Source organism: Uranotaenia lowii, chromosome 3 (assembly GCF_029784155.1).
Source record: "Uranotaenia lowii strain MFRU-FL chromosome 3, ASM2978415v1, whole genome shotgun sequence".
In the NCBI taxonomy this organism is placed as follows: Eukaryota; Metazoa; Arthropoda; class Insecta; order Diptera; family Culicidae; genus Uranotaenia; species Uranotaenia lowii.
In genome coordinates this window covers 95,344,248-95,365,639 of record NC_073693.1, presented here as the reverse complement: position 1 = coordinate 95,365,639, position 21,392 = coordinate 95,344,248, and the positions used below count along the sequence as shown (strand labels likewise).

At 33.3% G+C, this 21,392-nt stretch overlaps 1 protein-coding gene across 2 annotated transcripts in view; it reads right to left on the bottom strand.

The window, feature by feature from the left end:
- LOC129751004 (uncharacterized) overlaps nt 1–21,392 on the bottom strand; it is a 951,184-nt gene that overhangs the window by 168,035 nt on the left and 761,757 nt on the right. For both annotated transcript variants that reach the window (XM_055746238.1, XM_055746239.1), the window contains one exon: nt 20,938–21,147. In XM_055746238.1, coding sequence (XP_055602213.1) covers nt 20,938–21,147 — 210 coding nt within the window. The remainder of the gene's footprint in view (nt 1–20,937; nt 21,148–21,392) is intronic.

Below are 21,392 nucleotides of genomic sequence, written 5' to 3'. Positions count from 1 at the left end.
ACGTCTGGTAATGTAATATCATAACCTGCTATGCATTATTACACCAAAGTAGCCACGGTTGTTTTTGCTGTCATTTATTATTTTTCACGACTCGAAATATTATGGAAGGTTTTCAAAGCTCAGAGATTTTTTTAAAATTTGTAAGTACTATCAATATTCAGCAAAAAAGTTAGCAAATCGATCGACATATAACTTATTTAGTTTTTGTTTTTATTTGTAGGAATTCCATCATCCGGATCTCAAAATTTGGCTGAAGAAAATATGTTTTTCCGGTTACGCTTAGATTGATCAGGAAGATCAGGACAATGTCGACCTTTACCTCAATATATTGGGCAACCTGAATGTCTCTTCTAATAATATTGGATGTATTAGAACCGGAAAGCTAAAAATGGTTGAGAAATGGTTTAAAGCAGCTGAAAAAAACTTTTGGGAATCGCTAATTATTTATCTAGTGCTAATCGAATGTGGATCGCATCGCCTTCCAGATCTTAACTAAAAAGCTTAATGACTGAAGAGATAGTTGCTAGTAATGTGTGGCCGATAGTTTTGAAGGTTTGCTAATGGAATCAATTTCTCGGATCGATGTAGAATATGTGTATGATACCAATAAAAAATTCTAATTGTTTTCATTTTATAGAAAGTTGACTAATACGAAGAGTCTCGAAATCAATCTTCTATTATTTCATTACCAAATCAAACTCCTTTCTTATTTTGTGTGGTGAGAGCAGTTTTGTGAAGCAAGCATTTTGTTTCTGATGAGATGCGATCGGCTTTTAAAGCCAAATCGAACATACTTTGCTTCCTGAAGCATTTCCCCGAGTCGAGACCAAGAAGTTGACTTATCCCACCCGCAGCATAAGCATCCCTGCGTTAAAAAAAATCTTTGCATTAGCTAATAAAAATAGAGCAGAAAATTTTCACTGATAATAATTTCACTTTTCCGTTTTTTATTTTGTTTCCTTGTTAATAGGTACTACATTTGAAGAAAGAACCACAATTCTTCAGAAAACTTTGTAACATTTTAATAACAAAATCGTCAAACATCAACAGAACACTTCCATCGTTGCTATGATCGTTGGTTGCTTGACCGTGGGGAAGGGTTGCTTGAGTCTTAAGCGTGAATGAAATTTTAAGGTATTTCACACAAGAGAACCAAAAAAATGGTTTTTCATTAATAACTTTTTTCTTCATTGACTGATTGCTATTTGTGCATATTTTTCTTAAAGCCTAAAGACCGGATCAAATATCAATTTCTTCTTTTTTTTAAATACCTTTTTAGTCAACAAAATGGTCATAGCTTCTCGAGACTTTTTCCTCTTTTATCCTGGATACCGTAGGTGACTCTGCTTACGATTCCATTCCTTTCGAAGTCTCATTGAGTGGTTATGACTGTCTTGCGTGGTAATCAAGATGGACGCGTGGGTTATTTTTTTGCCACAACCGCGGCGCTGCCGTAAACCCAAGGTGGATACAATACATACATACCCTCCCATGTCAAATTTGGTTCCATTTGCAGGATTATTTCTCGAGTTATTCAAGAGACCCTCACCCCCTTCCAGTGAGAGGCAGGGGTCCTAAACTATTATAGGAACCTGCCAAGTTTCAAGTTAATCGGTTCAGTAGTTTTCGAGTCCACAAGGAACAGACAGACAGACAGAAATTCATTTTTATATATTTAGATGAGAATCTCCATTTATAAAAATACACGCTCCTTTTTTCTAAACTCTAAATTGAGTTGTTTTGGTTTAAAACAGCACTTCAGTTGCAAAATAAATACATCGAAACATATTCTCAAATAAACTTGAATGGGGATATTTGTCATACAAAACTTAAAATCATCAGATTGCAGGAAAATATTTTGTTATTTTCTTAATGCAGTTATATTTTTTGTACAAATCCAAAGACATGTTTTGGAAAAAAATGAGTTTTTTAATACAAAGTAATGAATTATTTTAGTAGTAGTCATTTGAACTGGAGATTCGTTGAAATATAGAAAATCGTGTATAAGCTAAAATCGTTTTCCTGACAAGCCTAAGGAAATTAGAGAAAATACCACTTTTGTATTGAAGTTTTAGTACCAAAATGATATTGGTTACCAAAGAAAAATATCTATAGGTCCATATTGAAACTCACTCGAGAAACCTTCGAATTGATGCATCAACTGGTGTCAATGGATTTTCATCAATCATTGAATAGTTGCATTTTTAGATCACTTTAATGGATTTTTATGTTGCTGACCCTCTATAAAAGATAACCTGGTTAAGTTAGAAACCTCTTTAAGCGAGAAAAAAAGTTCAGTCATTTGGACTCTCACTTATCCAGGTTAGTCTATAGTTAGTTTTGTCGATAATAGTTTCATTATTAAATTTATAACATTTGAGTTAAACTAGTAAGTAAAGCACACTTACGAAAGCGAAAAAATGAGAAATCTCATATGGCTCTGCAATTAGTTAGAAAAGCGATTCAAACTTCGTTTATTTACTAATGAACGAAAATAGGTGTTCATGAGATAAGTTATATCGAGACTACTCTTAAATTTTTAAATAATTAAAAAAATATTTTTTAAATTTCGTGAAAAAATTTCAAACATGACAAGTTTTCCGGTGAGGTGCCGAAATTCCCGGTTTTTTCCCGGTTTCCCGGTGATGTGATGAAATTCCAAAGTTTTTCCCGGTATTCCCGGTTTTCTCGGTTCGCTAGCAACCCTGTTCAACACAACAAATCTTTCGAATACGTCTTTTATCTCAAAAAAAGCATCAATTTTAGAAAGTTTAGATAATATAATACTGAATAACCGAATAACCCTAGAGTTACAGTGAGGTTTTGATTCAGTTAAGCGTTCTTGGAGCACGTTCAACCATTGGAATGTAAATAACTTTGGTGTGAAGAAAACATTTTTTGAGTTACTTCAACATGATTATAGATCTTAATTTTTCGACAGAATCTTAGTCGATTTCCTTTAATCTTACGCCACCTTTCTGTCCTAATTGTCCAAAGTGTACAATGATGGAGTTTTCAAATTTTTAAAACAAATTTGAAATATATTGTTATTACACGAAGGTTTTTTTTCGCGATATCAAATTCGCCGTTTACATGTGAGACTTGAAATATTTTTCTCAAATATAAAAATATATATTAAAAAACCTTAGTGTACTTTCTATGAATAGCTTTGGCTGATGGTATATTACAAGTTAAGCAATACAATTAAGCAGAGGTCGGCATTAAAACGCTACTCGCTAGTTAGTCCGCTACATTTTTGTTAATATATTTATTTTATAACTTTATTTTTAGAAAAATTACGGCTGAAAAAACTCCATCACCTGGCAGAAAATAACATTTATCAGTATTCCGGCTGTAAAAGTGGCACCTAGTGGAGTTTGTTTATCCGTTATTTCAACAGAAATCCCGTAATAAAATAAATTTGGCAGCAAAAAAGTAGCGGACTAATTAGCGATTAGCGATTTGACGCCAGAAACAAGAAAAATCCATATATCAGCATTCTTCCTTGACTGATTTCTTGTGGTGGAGTTTGTCTATCTGTTAGTACAAACGTTTGGTCAAAAACTGAATTAAAACGATAATTATTTAACAAAAACGGAATAGACAAATTAGCGATTAGCGCTTTAATGCCGAACACTGCAATTAAGCTTTTTGTAAGAGTGTCTTAAATGTCCCGCATTTTTCGACTGTGTCCCGCTTTTTTGTCGAGAGATGTCCCGTTTTTTCTGACTGTATCTGGCAAGCCTATTAGCCATCTAGATGTATGGAAGATTCAAGGAAAAGTTCAATAACGCTCATGCAATAACTACTCTCAAATCGATTTTAAATTTCCTTTCTGATGAAAATATGATATGATACTTTGATAAAAAGATAATAGAGAAATACATTTTCTTTGGATTGTTCAATTAATAATTTGCAAAGCAATTTTGTGTATGGCGATGCCAAAAGCATTTACGATTATTACGATAGTTTTTTATTTAATGACAATATTTTATTCAAATCCTAGATTAATTCCGAATTTTCAAATATTGTCTGAAAATCGTTAAACCTTTCAACTTTTGGTTTGCATTGAGTTTAGGAGAATTTTTTAAAATTAATTCTAAAAAATATGGAGTTTTTGTTTTTTTTTTGGTTACATAAAGACGTAAAGTTCAAAAAAGAAACGTGTGTTTTAACAAAAAAACTTAAAGAAAAGATGTTTGGAATCACCCGATGGATTTTTTCTCGCGAATAGTGCGCTGGATAGAGCGTTGTCTTACTTTCAATGTAGAGAATTTTGAAACAAGTAATTTTTTTTTCGTTTCAGAGTTATCCAAATCAAGATAATGTGACCTTATTATCATTTTACCGACGTATATTTTCAATTATGTGCCTTCCCAAAATAAATTAATATATTGAACTAAAATATCATCAATAAGTTTATAAGATAGCTTTTTTATCCTTAACATTTCATCCAAAGTTGATTTAAAGAATTTTTGTTTCTAATGCCAATACATCATTCGACAATATCCTTGCTAGCTGATTGATGTACCATTGATGATTCAACCTGCTTTTTCTCGTGATACGATACGGGATATGTCCGGCATAAAATCTTATACCGATAATTCCATCTCCAAAGAAGTTCATTATTGGAGTACAGTCTGATATGTGCGTCTAGAATTCCCTAAAACAATTTGTCTCATTGGTTTTCCTTCAATTTGATTATTTTTAAATGCTATGAGAATCAAAATTTTGAACCAAAAAGTAAGTAAGAACATTGAAGAAGTTTTCGATTACCTTCTTGTAATTTGGAATATCTGCAGTTCTGATGGTTCATCAACAAAAGCTTGATTTGGTAGTTGTACTATAAAAGCTTCAATTTATTTGGTAGTTACACAACAAACCGTTTACAAATTTGTGATTTAACACAATTTTTTTTAAAATTAAATTTCATCTCGTTTCATTAAATAATTTTATTTAAAGGAAGCTTGTGACAACATCATCAAAGCTGGTGAGAATTTAGTTTATCAAGAAATCAAATCAGGCTTCTAGGTCGCTGACCGGATAAGATATCTGTCGTGTCTGCCCAAAGATAACCAAAACAGCTAAAAATCCGAGTGACTCTTTTTCATCCCTCTCGAGTGTCGACGAACGACAAGAGCAAAAGTCTCTCAAAACAGGCTTCTTGTCAATGGTCAAAGTCCGTCTAGTCGCGACCTTTTCAAATATTCCTAAACCAAACATCATCAAGAAAAAAAAACGGGCAAAACTGAAATGGCCATAATCGCGAAATGGTTTATCGCGCCGCCGCCGCCACCTTTCATCTATCGGGGGACCGCAAACAGTGAGAACTGACTTGGCTACGAACAACCGGCTTCTCCTTAGGAGATTTTGATGCCTTAAGGCTGCCCGCCCGTGTGAACGTCCGGGAAAGGAAGGTAGTTGAAACCATGTTCTGGCAGATCATTCCCCCCCCCCTTTTTTTAAGTTCGTATGGCTATGGGCCCTACGCCTTAAATTTGAACTAAATGAGGAATAGAGTTCTGCTTTTAAAGGAAACATGATAAGAAAACTAACTTGAATTTAAATTTAAATATTGTTTTCAATTTCTTTTTTTTTTTTGTTGCTAACCAAGTTAGGCTAAGAAAGAGCTATCCAAATCGAAACAGGTAAAGACTTTTTTGTCGTAGAATAGCTTAATTTAAAAATAAGTCGATGATGATGATGGTCCCCTTTTTGGTTATTCTACATTCGTTTTTTTTCTTTCCGAGATGGGTGGGTGGGAGGGTGGTCTTTGCTTCCTTCTTAAATTGAACGAATTTTTCAACAATCAGAGTAAAATTACCACCGATGATTTTGGGTTTTTATTTTAATCGCCTCACAATCGTTTCTTTACTTTTACTGTATGAGTTACACAACGAATAATTTGGAAAGTCCTACTGAAAATGATTATCACACATTTAGCAACGTTTGTTCTGATAACGGAATTCAGTTTCAACATTCTTAGAACCATTCCTATCGGGAGGCCGAGCGTTTGATAACCGTCGAATGCAAACAGTAAACATTCTTTGATCACACTCACACGCAACACCGAAACGTGCTGCGCATGGGGAGCAACGCTTCGTATGGAAAGAGTAATTCTATCTCTCTACGCTTGAAGCGCATTACGCCACCCGACGAAAGCGTCTTGTCGCGGTGCGTTTATTCTGCCGCACAAATAATAACAATGAGACATGTTTGGGGAGGTTTATTTAAAGAAAAGCAAAAAATTAAAGAAAAAAAACGCTTCAAGTTTCGGAACACGTGTTTGCACAAATGGTACTCATCCGCGCGATGCGTGCTTTAAGCGGCTTTTTGCTTGGGACCTCGCGTGTCTTTCTTCTTTAGGCAGCGCTAATAACTGTTAACAGTTTTTAGATACTAGCTGAGGCTAGTAGCTTGGAGCAGCTCATCGACACCTTTGGCATTCTTTGAACTGCCCCCTTTGATAGACCCTTCCAGCTTACTGGTTGGTTTTTTCGTGTCAAAATCATTGAAAACGCCTAACAGTACAAACACGAACCTAAAACCTGGCATGTGAGCATCAACTTGATTTGCTACTAATGCAACTATGACATGCAGCTAAGATAGCGGTAACGTTGCGATTAATTTTTTCCAACTTAGAAGTTTGAAATAAAATAAATCCTTTAAACAGTATCCATTTATTTCCCATAAATACACTAAACTAGTTTTCCGTAACAGTATGTGAACGGGTAAACCTGCTTCAGCCATCTAGCTAAGTTGTTCCATATATGAATCGATTTGGAGCGACACATCAGAGACCGATTCATCAATAATAAATTACGCTTCCCCTCCTATAGTTACCTAGTTCTGTCACAAAGTTTGCCTTCCTGCTGCTGCTGCTCCCAAGATAGTTAGATATGATAAAGTGAGAGCAAAGCAATGAGTTTATATGGGAGAAGAAGGTAGGTACCGATTAAGCCCCCGCGCGACTCGTATCGATCCGAAAATGGGTCAAGTAAAAGGAAAAAAAAGACTGAAAAAACGCGACGCGGTGGACAGCAGTTCCGTTGCAGTGAAATTGTTTGTTTTACCGAGATGGTGTGCAGTAGGTTACGATTCAATTTGAGTCTGGTTTTAACATTTTAGTGTTTTCATGTTGATTTGTACAGTAGAGTTTATCAAGAATATTCACAAATATCTTGATTTTTGATACCTTCTTATCAAGTGTGCCATAAGGATCTAATCTGAGGCCACTTTTTTTCATTCTTTTAGTAATTTCTTTCATTCTTGAATAGCTCATCAAAGGTTGAGTTAAAGAGAAACGCTGTTGGTTTTCGAGAAAAGAAATTGAATTTTTCTATAATATACATGTAATTTTGTCTGTTATTTATGTTAGTTTTGTCTTATGTCCAGGTGATATTCGTCAGTTAGGCAGAGCTGACCCGTGTACGAGATAATTGGGATGTAATGCACAATGGTTTATTTTACTAGCAGGTAATGGCTCCAATTTGATTTTTCGAATGTTCAAGCTCCAGTTAATTTCGGATGAAATGCCGGCGATATCGACAACAAAAATGGAAAACGGATGGTTTTTTTTCAAGTCGGAACATTTGTTTGTTTGACCCAATAAATTAATTGAAAAAACTCTTTTTTACATTTTTCAATTTCAATAATAAATTGGTTTGAATCATAAAGCCAATTGATAATTGAAATGCTGAAATTCCACCTGAAAATTCTCTTTGCTAAAAGATATAAACGACCTGAACATACATTTAAAATTCACTTTGCTGCTAACTTATAATTCATTTCGCCGCCCTCACTTGACGGTCACTTAAATTCACATGAACTGACAAATGGCCAAAATTCACTTCAATCGTCACGTACATTTTGAGGTGAAAATTATTTTCAGTGCAATTTTGACACACACTGAACCCAAAGTTACACTTAAAACACACTTGAAGATTCACTTGAAAGTAAGAATTCAGTGAATTTCTTCATTTCAAGTGACTTACATATGTACATTTCACTTGCCCTAAAATTTACTTAAATTTGAAGTGAGCGAGATAATATTCACTTACTCATCACTTGAGTTTAAAGTGACTTACTCCGCTTACTTGACCGATCACTTAAAATTCCAATGAATTTTGGGATTTTATATGTTTATTGTGGTTTAGAAGGGATAAAACGAGTTGTTTTTGTGCTAGCAGACCCAGAAAAAGAGATATTTATTAGTATTGGAACAATTGTATCTTTCCAGAGCTCGACGAAAATATTGTTTAGCATTGCAATCAGGGACGGAATTAAGTCATAGTCATGAACCAAAAATTGCGACTAGTGACCAATTCTTTCCTCACATGTCGTTAATTTGAAAAAAAATCGAAAAGAAAGCATGCTATGAATGATTGTTTTGGAAAAGAAAGATTTTTCCATTCTTACATTAATCATTAAGATCCCCAATATTTCGATCATGACATGATGGTTAAATGTGTCATGAAAAAGATGAACAGTGCAATTTTTGGCACTGCTTTTGTCTGCCAAGCTAATTTTGAATAGTTTGGACTATGACAAACGCTAACTAACAATAGTATAAATAAAATTAAAATAGAGATAAGAGTTTCTAGACGCCTTCTTTTTAAATTCTAATTGGTTGCCAAATTTCATTCATTGCCCACTCTTCTCAAATGTGAAATTTATTTCCATGACGTGAATATGAATGGTATTTACATTCACATTATTGGAATAAATTTCTCTCATGACATGATCCACGACTGATCTTAATTTTTCTGTATAGTGATCCAAAAAAAATTTCGCCGTCCATATGAATGAAAGAAAATTTTCAAGCTTGATTGCAATGATGTTAGTTGTTTGTTATTGAAGGTAAACTGTGATGAATAAGCCGTAACCACTATTTTTACTTTTCCAAACCATCAAGTCCTGGAGACACTGTCCAATTAGGTTTTTTTGGAATTTGCAATTAAAATAAAAGTAAGTATCATGAAATCAAGTAAATACTCGAAAAACATTAAATTCGTTAATTATTATTACCAGAAAATCCTGTTTGTGCGGAAAACGGAAGGTTTTTTTCAATTCGGAACATTTATTTAGACCAAATAAGTTAAACGAAAAAACTGTTATTTTTCCAATTTTGATTTCAATAATTAATTGGTTTGAATCACAAAGTTAGTTGATAATTGAAATGCCGAACTTCCACCTGAAAATTCTCTTTACTAAAAGATATAATCGACCTGACTAGACATTTAATATTCACTTCGCCGCTCACTTGAAATTCACATGAATTGACAAATGGCCGAAATTCACTCCTATCGTCACGTACATTTAAAGTGAAAATTATTTTCAGTACAATTTTGACACAATGTGCCAGCCATTTTTTGACATTTTATTTGAGGGTTACCAAATTTTTTTAAAAATCTGTATCGGCCTCATGAACAAATTTGCATTTATCTTTATTTGATCTAAAACAACCTAAAACTTCTGTTTCGGCTTTCTGTGTTAGTTTTTTGCTAAATATGCAAATTGGAAATGTGTTTTAGTGGTTTTAACGTATTCATAATACACATGTTGTCAAATTATTTAATAATTGAACTTAATCTAAAGTGATAAAATGTTAGTTGTAAATATGTTAAGTAAAATTAACACTAAAGGCTAATTCACTCACACCAGGTGAAAAATTGCAATTTTGTTTGCCGCAACAAATCATTAATCTCCCATATTATTTACATGTGAATTTTTATTTAATATATCTGTGGAAATTTACTTAAAATATTGGTCATTGCTGGTTAAGGTTAAATGAAAATCATTGGAATCGAGCTCGTGTTCTTGCAATCTCAAGTTAAATTTTTTTTTTGTTCGAAAATTTTGAGTTGCGGGGTTTGTGAAATTTAAATGAAAATTTAATATTTCTGTCAAAATTAAATAATCCTACTGTTTTAAGCAACATTACCGAGAACTTTTGCAATACCAATCGTTTCAATCAAAACCTTTTAAATAATTTGTTGAAATCAATATAAGATACTCAAACTTATTCTGTGATAAAATGTTTATAATGTTTTTTTAACATTTCGATCATGATTTAAAAAAATATGAAATTTTAATCTTAAAAATGAATATCCTGAAATTGACTTAGCGAATTCAAAACCAGAAGCTCTCCTAATTAATATCATATGAAATATATAATCGTGATTTCGAATATGAATGAAACTAAAAATTAGCAGATGATTTCCTAATTCTGCTTTAAACGAACCGGATTACTAAATATTGAGCCAAAACTAAACTAACATATGCGAAATTTAATCGAAATATTTTAAAATTGAACTTTATATATTTCCACAATCCTAGGACAAAATTTGAATTCTTGAAATTCAAAATTCTGAATTAAAGTAGGAAATTAGGAAACAACTGAATGTTGATTAAACAATTATTATTGAGAAATTTGAATCCAATTCACCTAGAATTTCGGTTTTAGTATAAAAGTCAAATTCTAACCTGGACACAAAAATATTATCGATTATATGAACGAATCTTGAATTTCGAATTCCGATGACACAAATCGGTTTAGCAAAAATCAAGTTTGGTTCCTGTGTTCTAATAATTGATTTTCGAAAATTTTGTGTTCCTGAATTCAAATCAATCAGATTTTATATAGAAATTTTAAAATTTTCCATTAATATCTGATAAACTAATAAACCTGTAATAATGACAACAGATTTTAGACCTTTCTGTTATCCTTCATTCGATCAAGTATTCTTTACATATCTTGCTTATATGTTTTAATTTCAGAAATACAATGCTTTAAAAAAAATTAAATTACATACATATATCTTTTTCTAACATCATTCAAAAAAGACCTTTTAATATTTGATTTGAAGATTTTAACTCATTTCACAAATTAAGACTGCAAAACGTTTTAACTCAAGCCTTCAGAAATATCTAGGATTGAATTTTGTTCATTCAAATTCCGTCGAGATTCCCGTTTTTCGTTGAATTCTAATAAAAATGTAAAAACGGAAACTCTAATCACTTTTCTCAGAAATCAAAGTTACTTAGGTCTTCAGGAAATTTGATCATAGAATTAAAACCTGAATTTTCAATATCTTTGTTTATTTAATGAAATTTTTAACCAAAGGGTGAGCAACCTGACAATTATCAGAATTTCATAACTACAAATTTTTGGCGAAAGCAAATCTGAAAAAGAGAAGATTAAACGAATTAACGTGTTCAAAAACAGTAATTCAACACGGCATTTTAAATACCCGATATTGGAAAGGTACCTCGCTAAATCTTTGTCATTTTTAAATTCTCTCATTTTTTTGATAGTACTTCTTGGCGAACATTCGTTCTTACAACATTTTTGTTCAAACCGATGATACAATTCGTCATCACTTCCATTCAAAAATCTCTTGGAGCAAACCACAGTGATAACTAAGAGTGTGATAAATATATTTTTAAAGAAATCACAGTCTTCTTAGCGTTGAACGTTGAATCGCTATTTGAATTTCTGTGATTTTTTTCCACAATTAAAACTTGTCCTCAGAGCCTAGATTTTTTTCCTACAAACGTTAAAAAACTCGTTTGTTTAAATTGAAGTTCTGTATTGGATCATTGCATTCAAATGATAAGCAAGGTAGTCGAAATCACAGAAAAATGTTCAATTTCACGTATTACATTCTTGATTTTAGAATTTTTATCCACATTTTTATCATTTTTAATCTTATTCAGATAACATTGCGACAATATTTCTAAAGTTATATTTTGACTCTGGTAATGTGGATTGCGAATTATCAGTGAAATAACTCAATTTATCGATGTTTGTGATAAATTTTCTTTCAAATTTCTGAGAAAAAACATCACAGATAATCGTCAAAGATATTTTCGGTGGAATCCCAGAATTTCAGATATCAATTGTTTTTATTAAGAACTTATAATTTTTGTGGGTTGATTCATGTTGATAAACAATCTAAAATCGTTCATCCAGGCTTTATTATTTAACTTTCGTAATTTTCGTCAATATTCAGAAATAAAAATATATCACCAGTTTTTGGTTTAATTCTTTTTCCAGTATTTGAATGCTAACAGAACAAGCCTTTTTGCCAAATTGGATAGAACAGTAAAAAATAATAATCTGCTGAGCATATTTTTTATCATTCAACTTAATATTTTAGCTTGAAATGAAAATAGCTAATGACTTCATTAAACCGGTTCGAAATTCCTTTGACCATGTGTAGGTTTCGATTTTTGGCTGTTCTTCCGACTCACTTTAATGGATTTTGCTCTCAAAGTGGTAGGAGTTTAATAATAAGGAAAAAAAGTATGCAGAATAAAAAAACACTCCAATATAACGTTATGCCAATAAACAATATTGCATTTAAGCCTTGACAGAACATAATAAACGATTAAAATGCCAGAAAAAAAGTTATCAATATGAAATTTTCCTAACTATCCATTGTAGAATAAAGTTAAGGCATAAAAATAAAAAAAAAGAAGGTCCGCGCGCCGCACACAAGGGTGTCGAGGGCCACAAGCGGCCCGCGGGTTGCTCACCCCTGTTTTAACCTACTTTCAACATTTATATCGAAAACAAGAGCTAATATTGCGTGAACTTTTCTGCCTTGTATTATCGATATAATATATATATTTTCAATCTGATTTTTAAATCCATAGAACATTTATTTAGGACTAAATTCGAAAAATCTCGTTGTAAACTTCACGCCACTTAGAAAAATAACTCAAAAACTATAAATACCTTTAACGATTTTGCAATATAAAACACGACATATTGAGTTAAACAATATGAAATGTTATGTAACCTTAAGTGATTTTTCGTAAAATCTTTTCAGGCTGATACCTATATAACAAATATTTGTTCAACAAGATTTTAGATAATCGTCATACGCATCTTTTATGGAAAACGGATTATCAAAATTTGTTTCTGTTTTGAAGTTATTAAGAAATTAGTGTTGAGAAATGACTCTTTTTGAGCTACCATAACTCCATATGGAGCAAATCGAAAATTTTATCATTGATTGTGTTTAAAAGTTCATATTACAGTCTTTACAATACCAAAACATTGAAGGTATGAATTTTGTTTAAAGCATTTAATCGTTGTTTGAAGTTTAGTAAAAATCGTTAAAATATCTAGAAAAATAGAAACTACTTGACCGATTGATGTGAAATGTGGCATGAAGTAGTTTATCGAGTAAACAATTGTTCCAGTGCAGTTTTGAGTCCTTCTTATCTAAGGGAGGAAGGGCTCTCGTACATAATAATCGGAAAATACGATAAAGTTTATTCTAATTCAATCAATTGACAAGTGATTCTCATGAAGTTTTGTTATTTGTTATTTGCATTTTAGAATAATTTTTAGTTCACATAAGCCCCTCCCATCAAAGAAAGGGGTCTCTTTTAAATATAAAGAAAATTTGCCAGAAATTACCCAGGATAATAATATTCATCGATTAGCAAATCAAGAATATGAGATTATTTATTACATATAATGGACCCTCACACTTTAATATTGGAGGAGTGGTGTTTCCTATAACACTTACAAACAAATACAGCATACCGTTTGGGGCCGTTCAAATATTACGTAACGCGATTTTGATCATTTTCAAGACTCCCTTTTAGAAGCATAACTCAAATGTTATAAATTCAATAATGTAACTCTATTCTACAAAATTGGATACAACACTTTGCCGAATTTAGGTGCTTATTGGCTTAGATTTCTTTGCCACTTTTAATGTGTTAGTTAAGAAATCAGTTTTTTAGACTCAACGAAGAAATTTATTTTTTATTAAGGTACACCGGGCCAAGTGCAAACGGATTTCACCATAGTTCAACTTTCACATGTCCTAAAAAAATATGAATATCTTCAAAAATTATCAATTATCGTTCGTTGCATCACTAAAATAGTTCTTGACAAATTCCCGTTAAAAGTAAAAAATGAATAAAACGTTGGTAAAAGCAACGGCCAACGGGGGGCAGCCAACGCTTGGCCTACTAATGTGTGGTGGTAGATGCAACTCTATCTGTATCTACCACTTCATAGTAGTAGGCCCGTGAGGAGCAAAAATTTGATATGTGATGATATGCTTCTAAATAAATTCTATCCGCTCATTTTCAACATCTTTAATTTCTTCTAACCTTCTATCCACCTATATAAAAAAAATCATAATCTTTAGATGTCCCTACTAAAAAGGACATCACTTTTCACCGCTAGGCCGATAAATTAAAAATCTACATATGTGATTAATTTTTCAAGAAAATTTTATTCTACATAATTGTGTACAACACTTCCGATAAATCAAAGATACTAAGTTTGTAGAATATGGTCCAGTCGTCGGATATAGAAAATGACATATTTTGGTGTTTTCGAGCATAGATTTCTTCGCGGTACTTAATGTGTTCTGAAGTGTTTTAGAATTTGCTGGTCCAAACTTCAAAAAATGATAGCTGAATCGTTTTGTTCAATCGAATAAAAGTAGAATAAGAAATCTGATTCAGTGCTTCAGGTGTTAATCTCATTCAACAATGCAATTCTATGAGACTAATACAAAAATTGTATTTTTTTTGTCAACAATCAATGAAGCTGTAACTTTTTTCCGAGAAAAAAAATAAGTTGCATGGTTTTCATTCGAACTTTTAAACAGAGGATTGAATGCGTGGAACCATTACCCTACCGAAGGTGTAATACGAATGACAAAAACCTACCTCCTGGCTATCCTCATGACCGCAACTTTGCGCCTGTATGTGTGTAGGTAACCTCCTTAAAACCAAATCCAAGGTCCCACGTGTTCCGGATTATAACCGCCGCGACTTTCGTTTGCTGCTACTATCTCTATCCGAATGCATGCATACATACAGCAGCAACGAATTTAAAACAAATCCAGCAGAATTGATTTCATCCAATAATCCTTTACCATTTAAACCAAATGGTAGTGCGTCAGTCTAGGATTGGCAGATTCCCAACTTGGGGAACCGGTGGAAAAAGGACCGGTTGACCATGAAACGTTATCTCTTCGGGACCAAATTATCATGAATGGGACGACGGGTTCGTTTAGTTCTTTTTTGCTTCTTTCAAATGAAATAGGATCTTGGTAGGTTTCTCGTTTTTTGCCACCACTTTGACGGCAGGTTTGTTATAATTTCAACTCGGCTCAGGGACAACCCGTTTGCCAATTCCGGAGAGCTGCACCGAAAACGTGTTTTTGTCTTCTGTTGGCCTTACATCTGTCTGTCTCTTCTAGAATATTTTAAACTACTCCAGCAGCTGCAATGGCATTTTGTGCACCACGGCTATGGATGCAGATGTGCTTCTTAATTACTTTTGATTACTCTGGAACTGACCCATTGCTCTGGGTTATAAATAGTAGTTTGCTCAGAGAAGTTATTTTCTCGCTGGCTGTGGAATATTTAACAGCTTCCAACTATTAACCAAAATTAAAATTCACATCTGTCGGTGTCTTCTTTCGGTATGTATCCGGTTTTATTCTCGACCCACCCCACTAATACAACCGTAAACATCCGTTCGTCCGCTCCGTGAATCCTTTGCACAACAGGGCCATTTACCCACACAAAACAAGCAAAACCGATTCCAGTTATCCTTGTGCGACGGAACGGTTCTAAAAATAGCTTTCGGAAAACTAAAAATTCCGTGACAAAACAAATTTTCACTTAGCGAAAGTCAACCGCCGCACGGTTTAGTTTATTTAACGGAAAACCTCCGAAAAAAACGAAAACCCAAACACACGGTCGCCAAGGCTGAAATGCCGCATCGAAAAATAGAAACAACGAACGGACACTCGTGTTTTCACCGTTCTCACTCACGTCACCGACAACTAGTTAACGTTCGAATCCGCCGCGGGTCTTTTCTGCCTTGGACCAAGAATCGTACTAAAAGCGCCAAACTATTTTGGACTCCGCCGCCATCAGCAGCGACAAAACGAAACGACCGAGGCGCTTTTACTTGTTGACTGTTGTCATAGCAAACGGGTGTGTATTTGTGTGTTCAGCACACGCTCTCCCAGCAGAAGCAGTTGGTTGTTTTGTTTTGATTCGGTTGTCCGTTTGTTGCATTCCCTGATTACATATTTTGGTTTTCTTTCTTTCCCTTCAAGTTCGTTACCGTTTGAATTGCGCTCTCTGAGAAAGCCGGCTTCTCTCCCAACATTTCCGAAGTTTTATCTCCACTAGCTAAGCTTTTCAAGCTTGTCACAGTTTTTAGAAGATGGCGCTCAAAAAAAAGCTTTAGAGTAAACTGGCGCCATCTTTGAATAGCTTTGTAAAATTTATAAACACTTTTCTTCCCGGAGGCTTCATCAGTCTACAAAAGAACTGGATATTTGAAATGTGAATTTGGAATCTCAAATCTGAATCTGAAAGCTGAAATCTGAAATCTGAAATCTGAATCTGAAATCTGAATCTGAAATCTGAATCTGAAATCTGAATCTGAAATCTGAATCTGAAATCTGAATCTGAAATCTGAATCTGAAATCTGAATCTGAAATCTGAATCTGAAATCTGAATCTGAAATCTGAATCTGAAATCTGAATCTGAAATCTGAATCTGAAATCTGAATCTGAAATCTGAATCTGAAATCTGAATCTGAAATCTGAATCTGAAATCTGAATCTGAAATCTGAATCTGAAATCTGAATCTGAAATCTGAATCTGAAATCTGAATCTGAAATCTGAATCTGAAATCTGAATCTGAAATCTGAATCTGAAATCTGAATCTGAAATCTGAATCTGAAATCTGAAATCTGAATCTGAAATCTGAATCTGAAATCTGAATCTGAAATCCGAAATCTGAATCTGAAATCTGAATCTGAAATCTGAATCTGAAATCTGAATCTGAAATCTGAATCTGAAATCTGAATCTGAAATCTGAATCTGAAATCTGAATCTGAAATCTGAATCTGAAATCTGAATCTGAAATCTGAAATCTGAAATCTGAAATCTGAAATCTGAATCTGAAATCTGAATCTGAAATCTGAAGCTGAAATCTGAATCTGAAATCTGAAGCTGAAATCTGAATCTGAAATCTGAATATGGAATCTGAAATCTGAAATCCGAAATCTGAATCTGAAATCTGAATCTGAAATCTGAATCTGAAATCTGAATCTGAAATCTGAATCTGAAATCTGAATCTGAAATCTGAATCTGAAATCTGAATCTGAAATCTGAATCTGAAATCTGAATCTGAAATCTGAATCTGAAATCTGAATCTGAAATCTGAATCTGAAATCTGAATCTGAAATCTGAATCTGGAATCTGAATCTGAAATCTGAATCTGAAATCTGAATCTGAAATCTGAGTCTGAATCTGAAATCTGAATCTGAAATCTGAAGCTGAAATCTGAATCTGAAATCTGAATATGGAATCTGGAATCTGAAATCTGAAATCTGAAATCTGAATCTGAAATCTGAATCTGAAATCTGAATCTGAAATCTGAATCTGAAATCTGAATCTGAAATCTGAATCTGAAATCTGAATCTGAAATCTGAATCTGAAATCTGAATCTGAAATCTGAATCTGAAATCTGAATCTGAAATCTGAATCTGAAATCTGAATCTGAAATCTGAATCTGAAATCTGAATCTGAAATCTGAATCTGAAATCTGAATCTGAAATCTGAATCTGAAATCTGAATCTGAAATCTGAATCTGAAATCTGAATCTGAAATCTGAATCTGAAATCTGAATCTGAAATCTGAATCTGAAATCTGAATCTGAAATCTGAATCTGAAATCTGAATCTGAAATCTGAATCTGAAATCTGAATCTGAAATCTGAATCTGAAATCTGAATCTGAAATCTGAATCTGAAATCTGAATCTGAAATCTGAATCTGAAATCTGAATCTGAAATCTGAATCTGAAATCTGAATCTGAAATCTGAATCTGAAATCTGAATCTGAAATCTGAATCTGAAATCTGAATCTGAAATCTGAATCTGAAATCTGAATCTGAAATCTGAATCTGAAATCTGAATCTGAAATCTGAATCTGAAATCTGAATCTGAAATCTGAATCTGAAATCTGAATCTGAAATCTGAATCTGAAATCTGAATCTGAAATCTGAATCTGAAATCTGAATCTGAAATCTGAATCTGAAATCTGAATCTGAAATCTGAATCTGAAATCTGAATCTGAAATCTGAATCTGAAATCTGAATCTGAAATCTGAATCTGAAATCTGAATCTGAAATCTGAATCTGAAATCTGAATCTGAAATCTGAATGTGAATCTGAAATCTGAATCTGAAATCTGAAATCTGAATCTGAAATCTGAATCTGAAATCTGAATCTGAAATCTGAATCTGAAATCTGAATCTGAAATCTGAATCTGAAATCTGAATCTGAAATCTGAATCTGAAATCTGAATCTGAAATCTGAATCTGAAATCTGAATCTGAAATCTGAATCTGAAATCTGAATCTGAAATCTGAATCTGAAATCTGAATCTGAAATCTGAATCTGAAATCTGAATCTGAAATCTGAATCTGAAATCTGAATCTGAAATCTGAATCTGAAATCTGAATCTGAAATCTGAATCTGAAATCTGAATCTGAAATCTGAATCTGAAATCTGAATCTGAAATCTGAATCTGAAATCTGAATCTGAAATCTGAATCTGAAATCTGAATCTGAAATCTGAATCTGAAATCTGAATCTGAATCTGAAATCTGAATCTGAAATCTGAATCTGAAATCTGAATCTGAAATCTGAAATCTGAATCTGAAATCTGAATCTGAAATCTGAATCTGAAATCTGAATCTGAAATCTGAATTTGAAATCTGAATCTGAAATCTGAATCTGAAATCTGAATCTGAAATCTGAATCTGAAATCTGAATCTGAAATCTGAATCTGAAATCTGAATCTGAAATCTGAATCTGAAATCTGAATCTGAAATCTGAATCTGAAATCTGAATCTGAAATCTGAATCTGAAATCTGAATCTGAAATCTGAATCTGAAATCTGAATCTGAAATCTGAATCTGAAATCTGAATCTGAAATCTGAATCTGAAATCTGAATCTGAAATCTGAATCTGAAATCTGAATCTGAAATCTGAATCTGAAATCTGAATCTGAAATCTGAATCTGAAATCTGAATCTGAAATCTGAATCTGAAATCTGAATCTGAAATCTGAATCTGAAATATGAATCTGAAATCTGAATCTAAAATCTGAAATCTGAATCTGAAATCTGAAATCTGAATCTGAAATCTGAATCTGAAATCTGAATGTGAAATCTGAATGTGAAATCTGAATCTGAAATCTGAATCTGAAATCTGAATCTGAAATCTGAATCTGAAATCCGAAATCTGAATCTGAAATCTGAATCTGAAATCTCAATCTGAAATCTGAATCTGAAATCTGAATCTGAAATCTGAATCTGAAATCTGAATCTGAAATCTGAATCTGAAATCGGAATCTGAAATCTGAATCTGAAATCTGAATCTGAAATCTGAATCTGAAATCTGAATCTGAAATCTGAATCTGAAATCTGAATCTGAAATCTGAATCTGAAATCTGAATCTGAAATCTGAATCTGAAATCTGAATCTGAAATCTGAATCTGAAATCTGAATCTGAAATCTGAATCTGAAATCTGAATCTGAAATCTGAATCTGAAATCTGAATCTGAAATCTGAATCTGAAATCTGAATCTGAAATCTGAATCTGAAATCTGAATCTGAAATCTGAATCTGAAATCTGAATCTGAAATCTGAATCTGAAATCTGAAATCTGAATCTGAAATCTGAATCTGAAATCTGAATCTGAAATCTGAATCTGAAATCTGAATCTGAAATCTGAATCTGAAATCTGAATCTGAAATCTGAATCTGAAATCTGAATCTGAAATCTGAATCTGAAATCTGAAATCTGAATCTGAAATCTGAATCTGAAATCTGAATCTGAAATCTGAATCTGAAATCTGAATCTGAAATCTGAATCTAAAATGCGAGTCTCAGATTGCAATCTGAATCTGAATTCCGAATCTGAAGTCTGAATCTGAAGTTCAATCTAAAAAATCGAAGTTTGAACACTGAAATCTGAATTTTAATATATTTTTGAATTGATTTTTGTTGAAAAACTATTTTTAAATCTGATTTTTAAACCAGGTTTCTTCAGAAACGATATTAAAAATAAAAATTACACAAATCATAAAAACATGAATTTGGGAAAAAACTCTAAATGAGAATCAAATTCTTTACATTAATTCTAACATTTTTTTGTGTTCCTGAACTTAGGTTTTAAATCAGAGTTCTGATTCTGACTTTGTAGGGTTCTCATTAGGCCCCTGCAGTGACTTGTATTCAGCATTCGGAAAAAAATTTTAAAACGCAGTTTTAAACTTTTTCAAGTTTCAGCCAATTAGGTAATAGACTATTTTAGTGTCTGAACACAATACAATGATGTAGTTCACATGCATTTAATAGCTGTTTTCTATGGTTAAATAAGCGTTTTCCTTAAGGTGGCCATTATGCCCTTATCTTTCCTACTTTAATTCTGCGACTCTAAAAATCACGATGGAAAACGTTCAAACCGATTTGTTGAGAATTTATCAATTTTGACCTAGTAGTGACAGATTTAACATCTGCAGTGTTTTCTTTGACGCCTCCAATTTTCCGATCGACTGCCTCGGAAAGAATTCACTAAGAAAAATCGCCCTCCCTGTGTAGTTTCAAGCAATTATTGACACCTGATGTGTCATTTGACGCGTGAGATTGTGATCTTTTGGATGTTAATTATCTTCTCTGATCATTCCACCGAATGACGCCATCGACGGCTGTTTGTCATCTTCCTCCCCCAATTATTATCCAATCAACCATACACAGTCGGGCGGCACGCGCTCAACAAACTTAGCCAGATATCTATTGAACATGTTAATTTGTGCTTTTGCTTTCTCAATCACCCACCCACACCTCACGACATGCCAAGGACTTACCTGTACCGCATGAAGGACTTTGGCAGCGAGCGGCTTTTTAGCTTCATCTCGTACTTCCGCTTGATGGAACCACCGAGCCTGGCCGTAGTCGAAGGAGGAATAACTGATGTAGAAGAGGATCCTCCGGCACCTCCACTTCCGCTTCCGACGACGACGACGACGCTCGAAACTGATGATGGTTTGCCACTTCCTCCTCCGCTGCTACTTCCGCTGTTGGAGGTGGAGAGGTTTCCGCATCGATGGATTTCAATATTCCGGGAAAAAATGAAAGATGATGAAAGTAGATTACTTCAACTGAGGTGTATCCAAATGATGTGAGCGAGGCAGTCAAGAGTGTTTTCTAGAGTGTGTGCCTGTGTGTTTGTGTGTCTAAAGCTATCTTTTTGAATGAAATTGCCTTCCTTTAGGGGAAATTTGATGACTTTTGATGGAGTTATACGATAATTCGTTCAAGG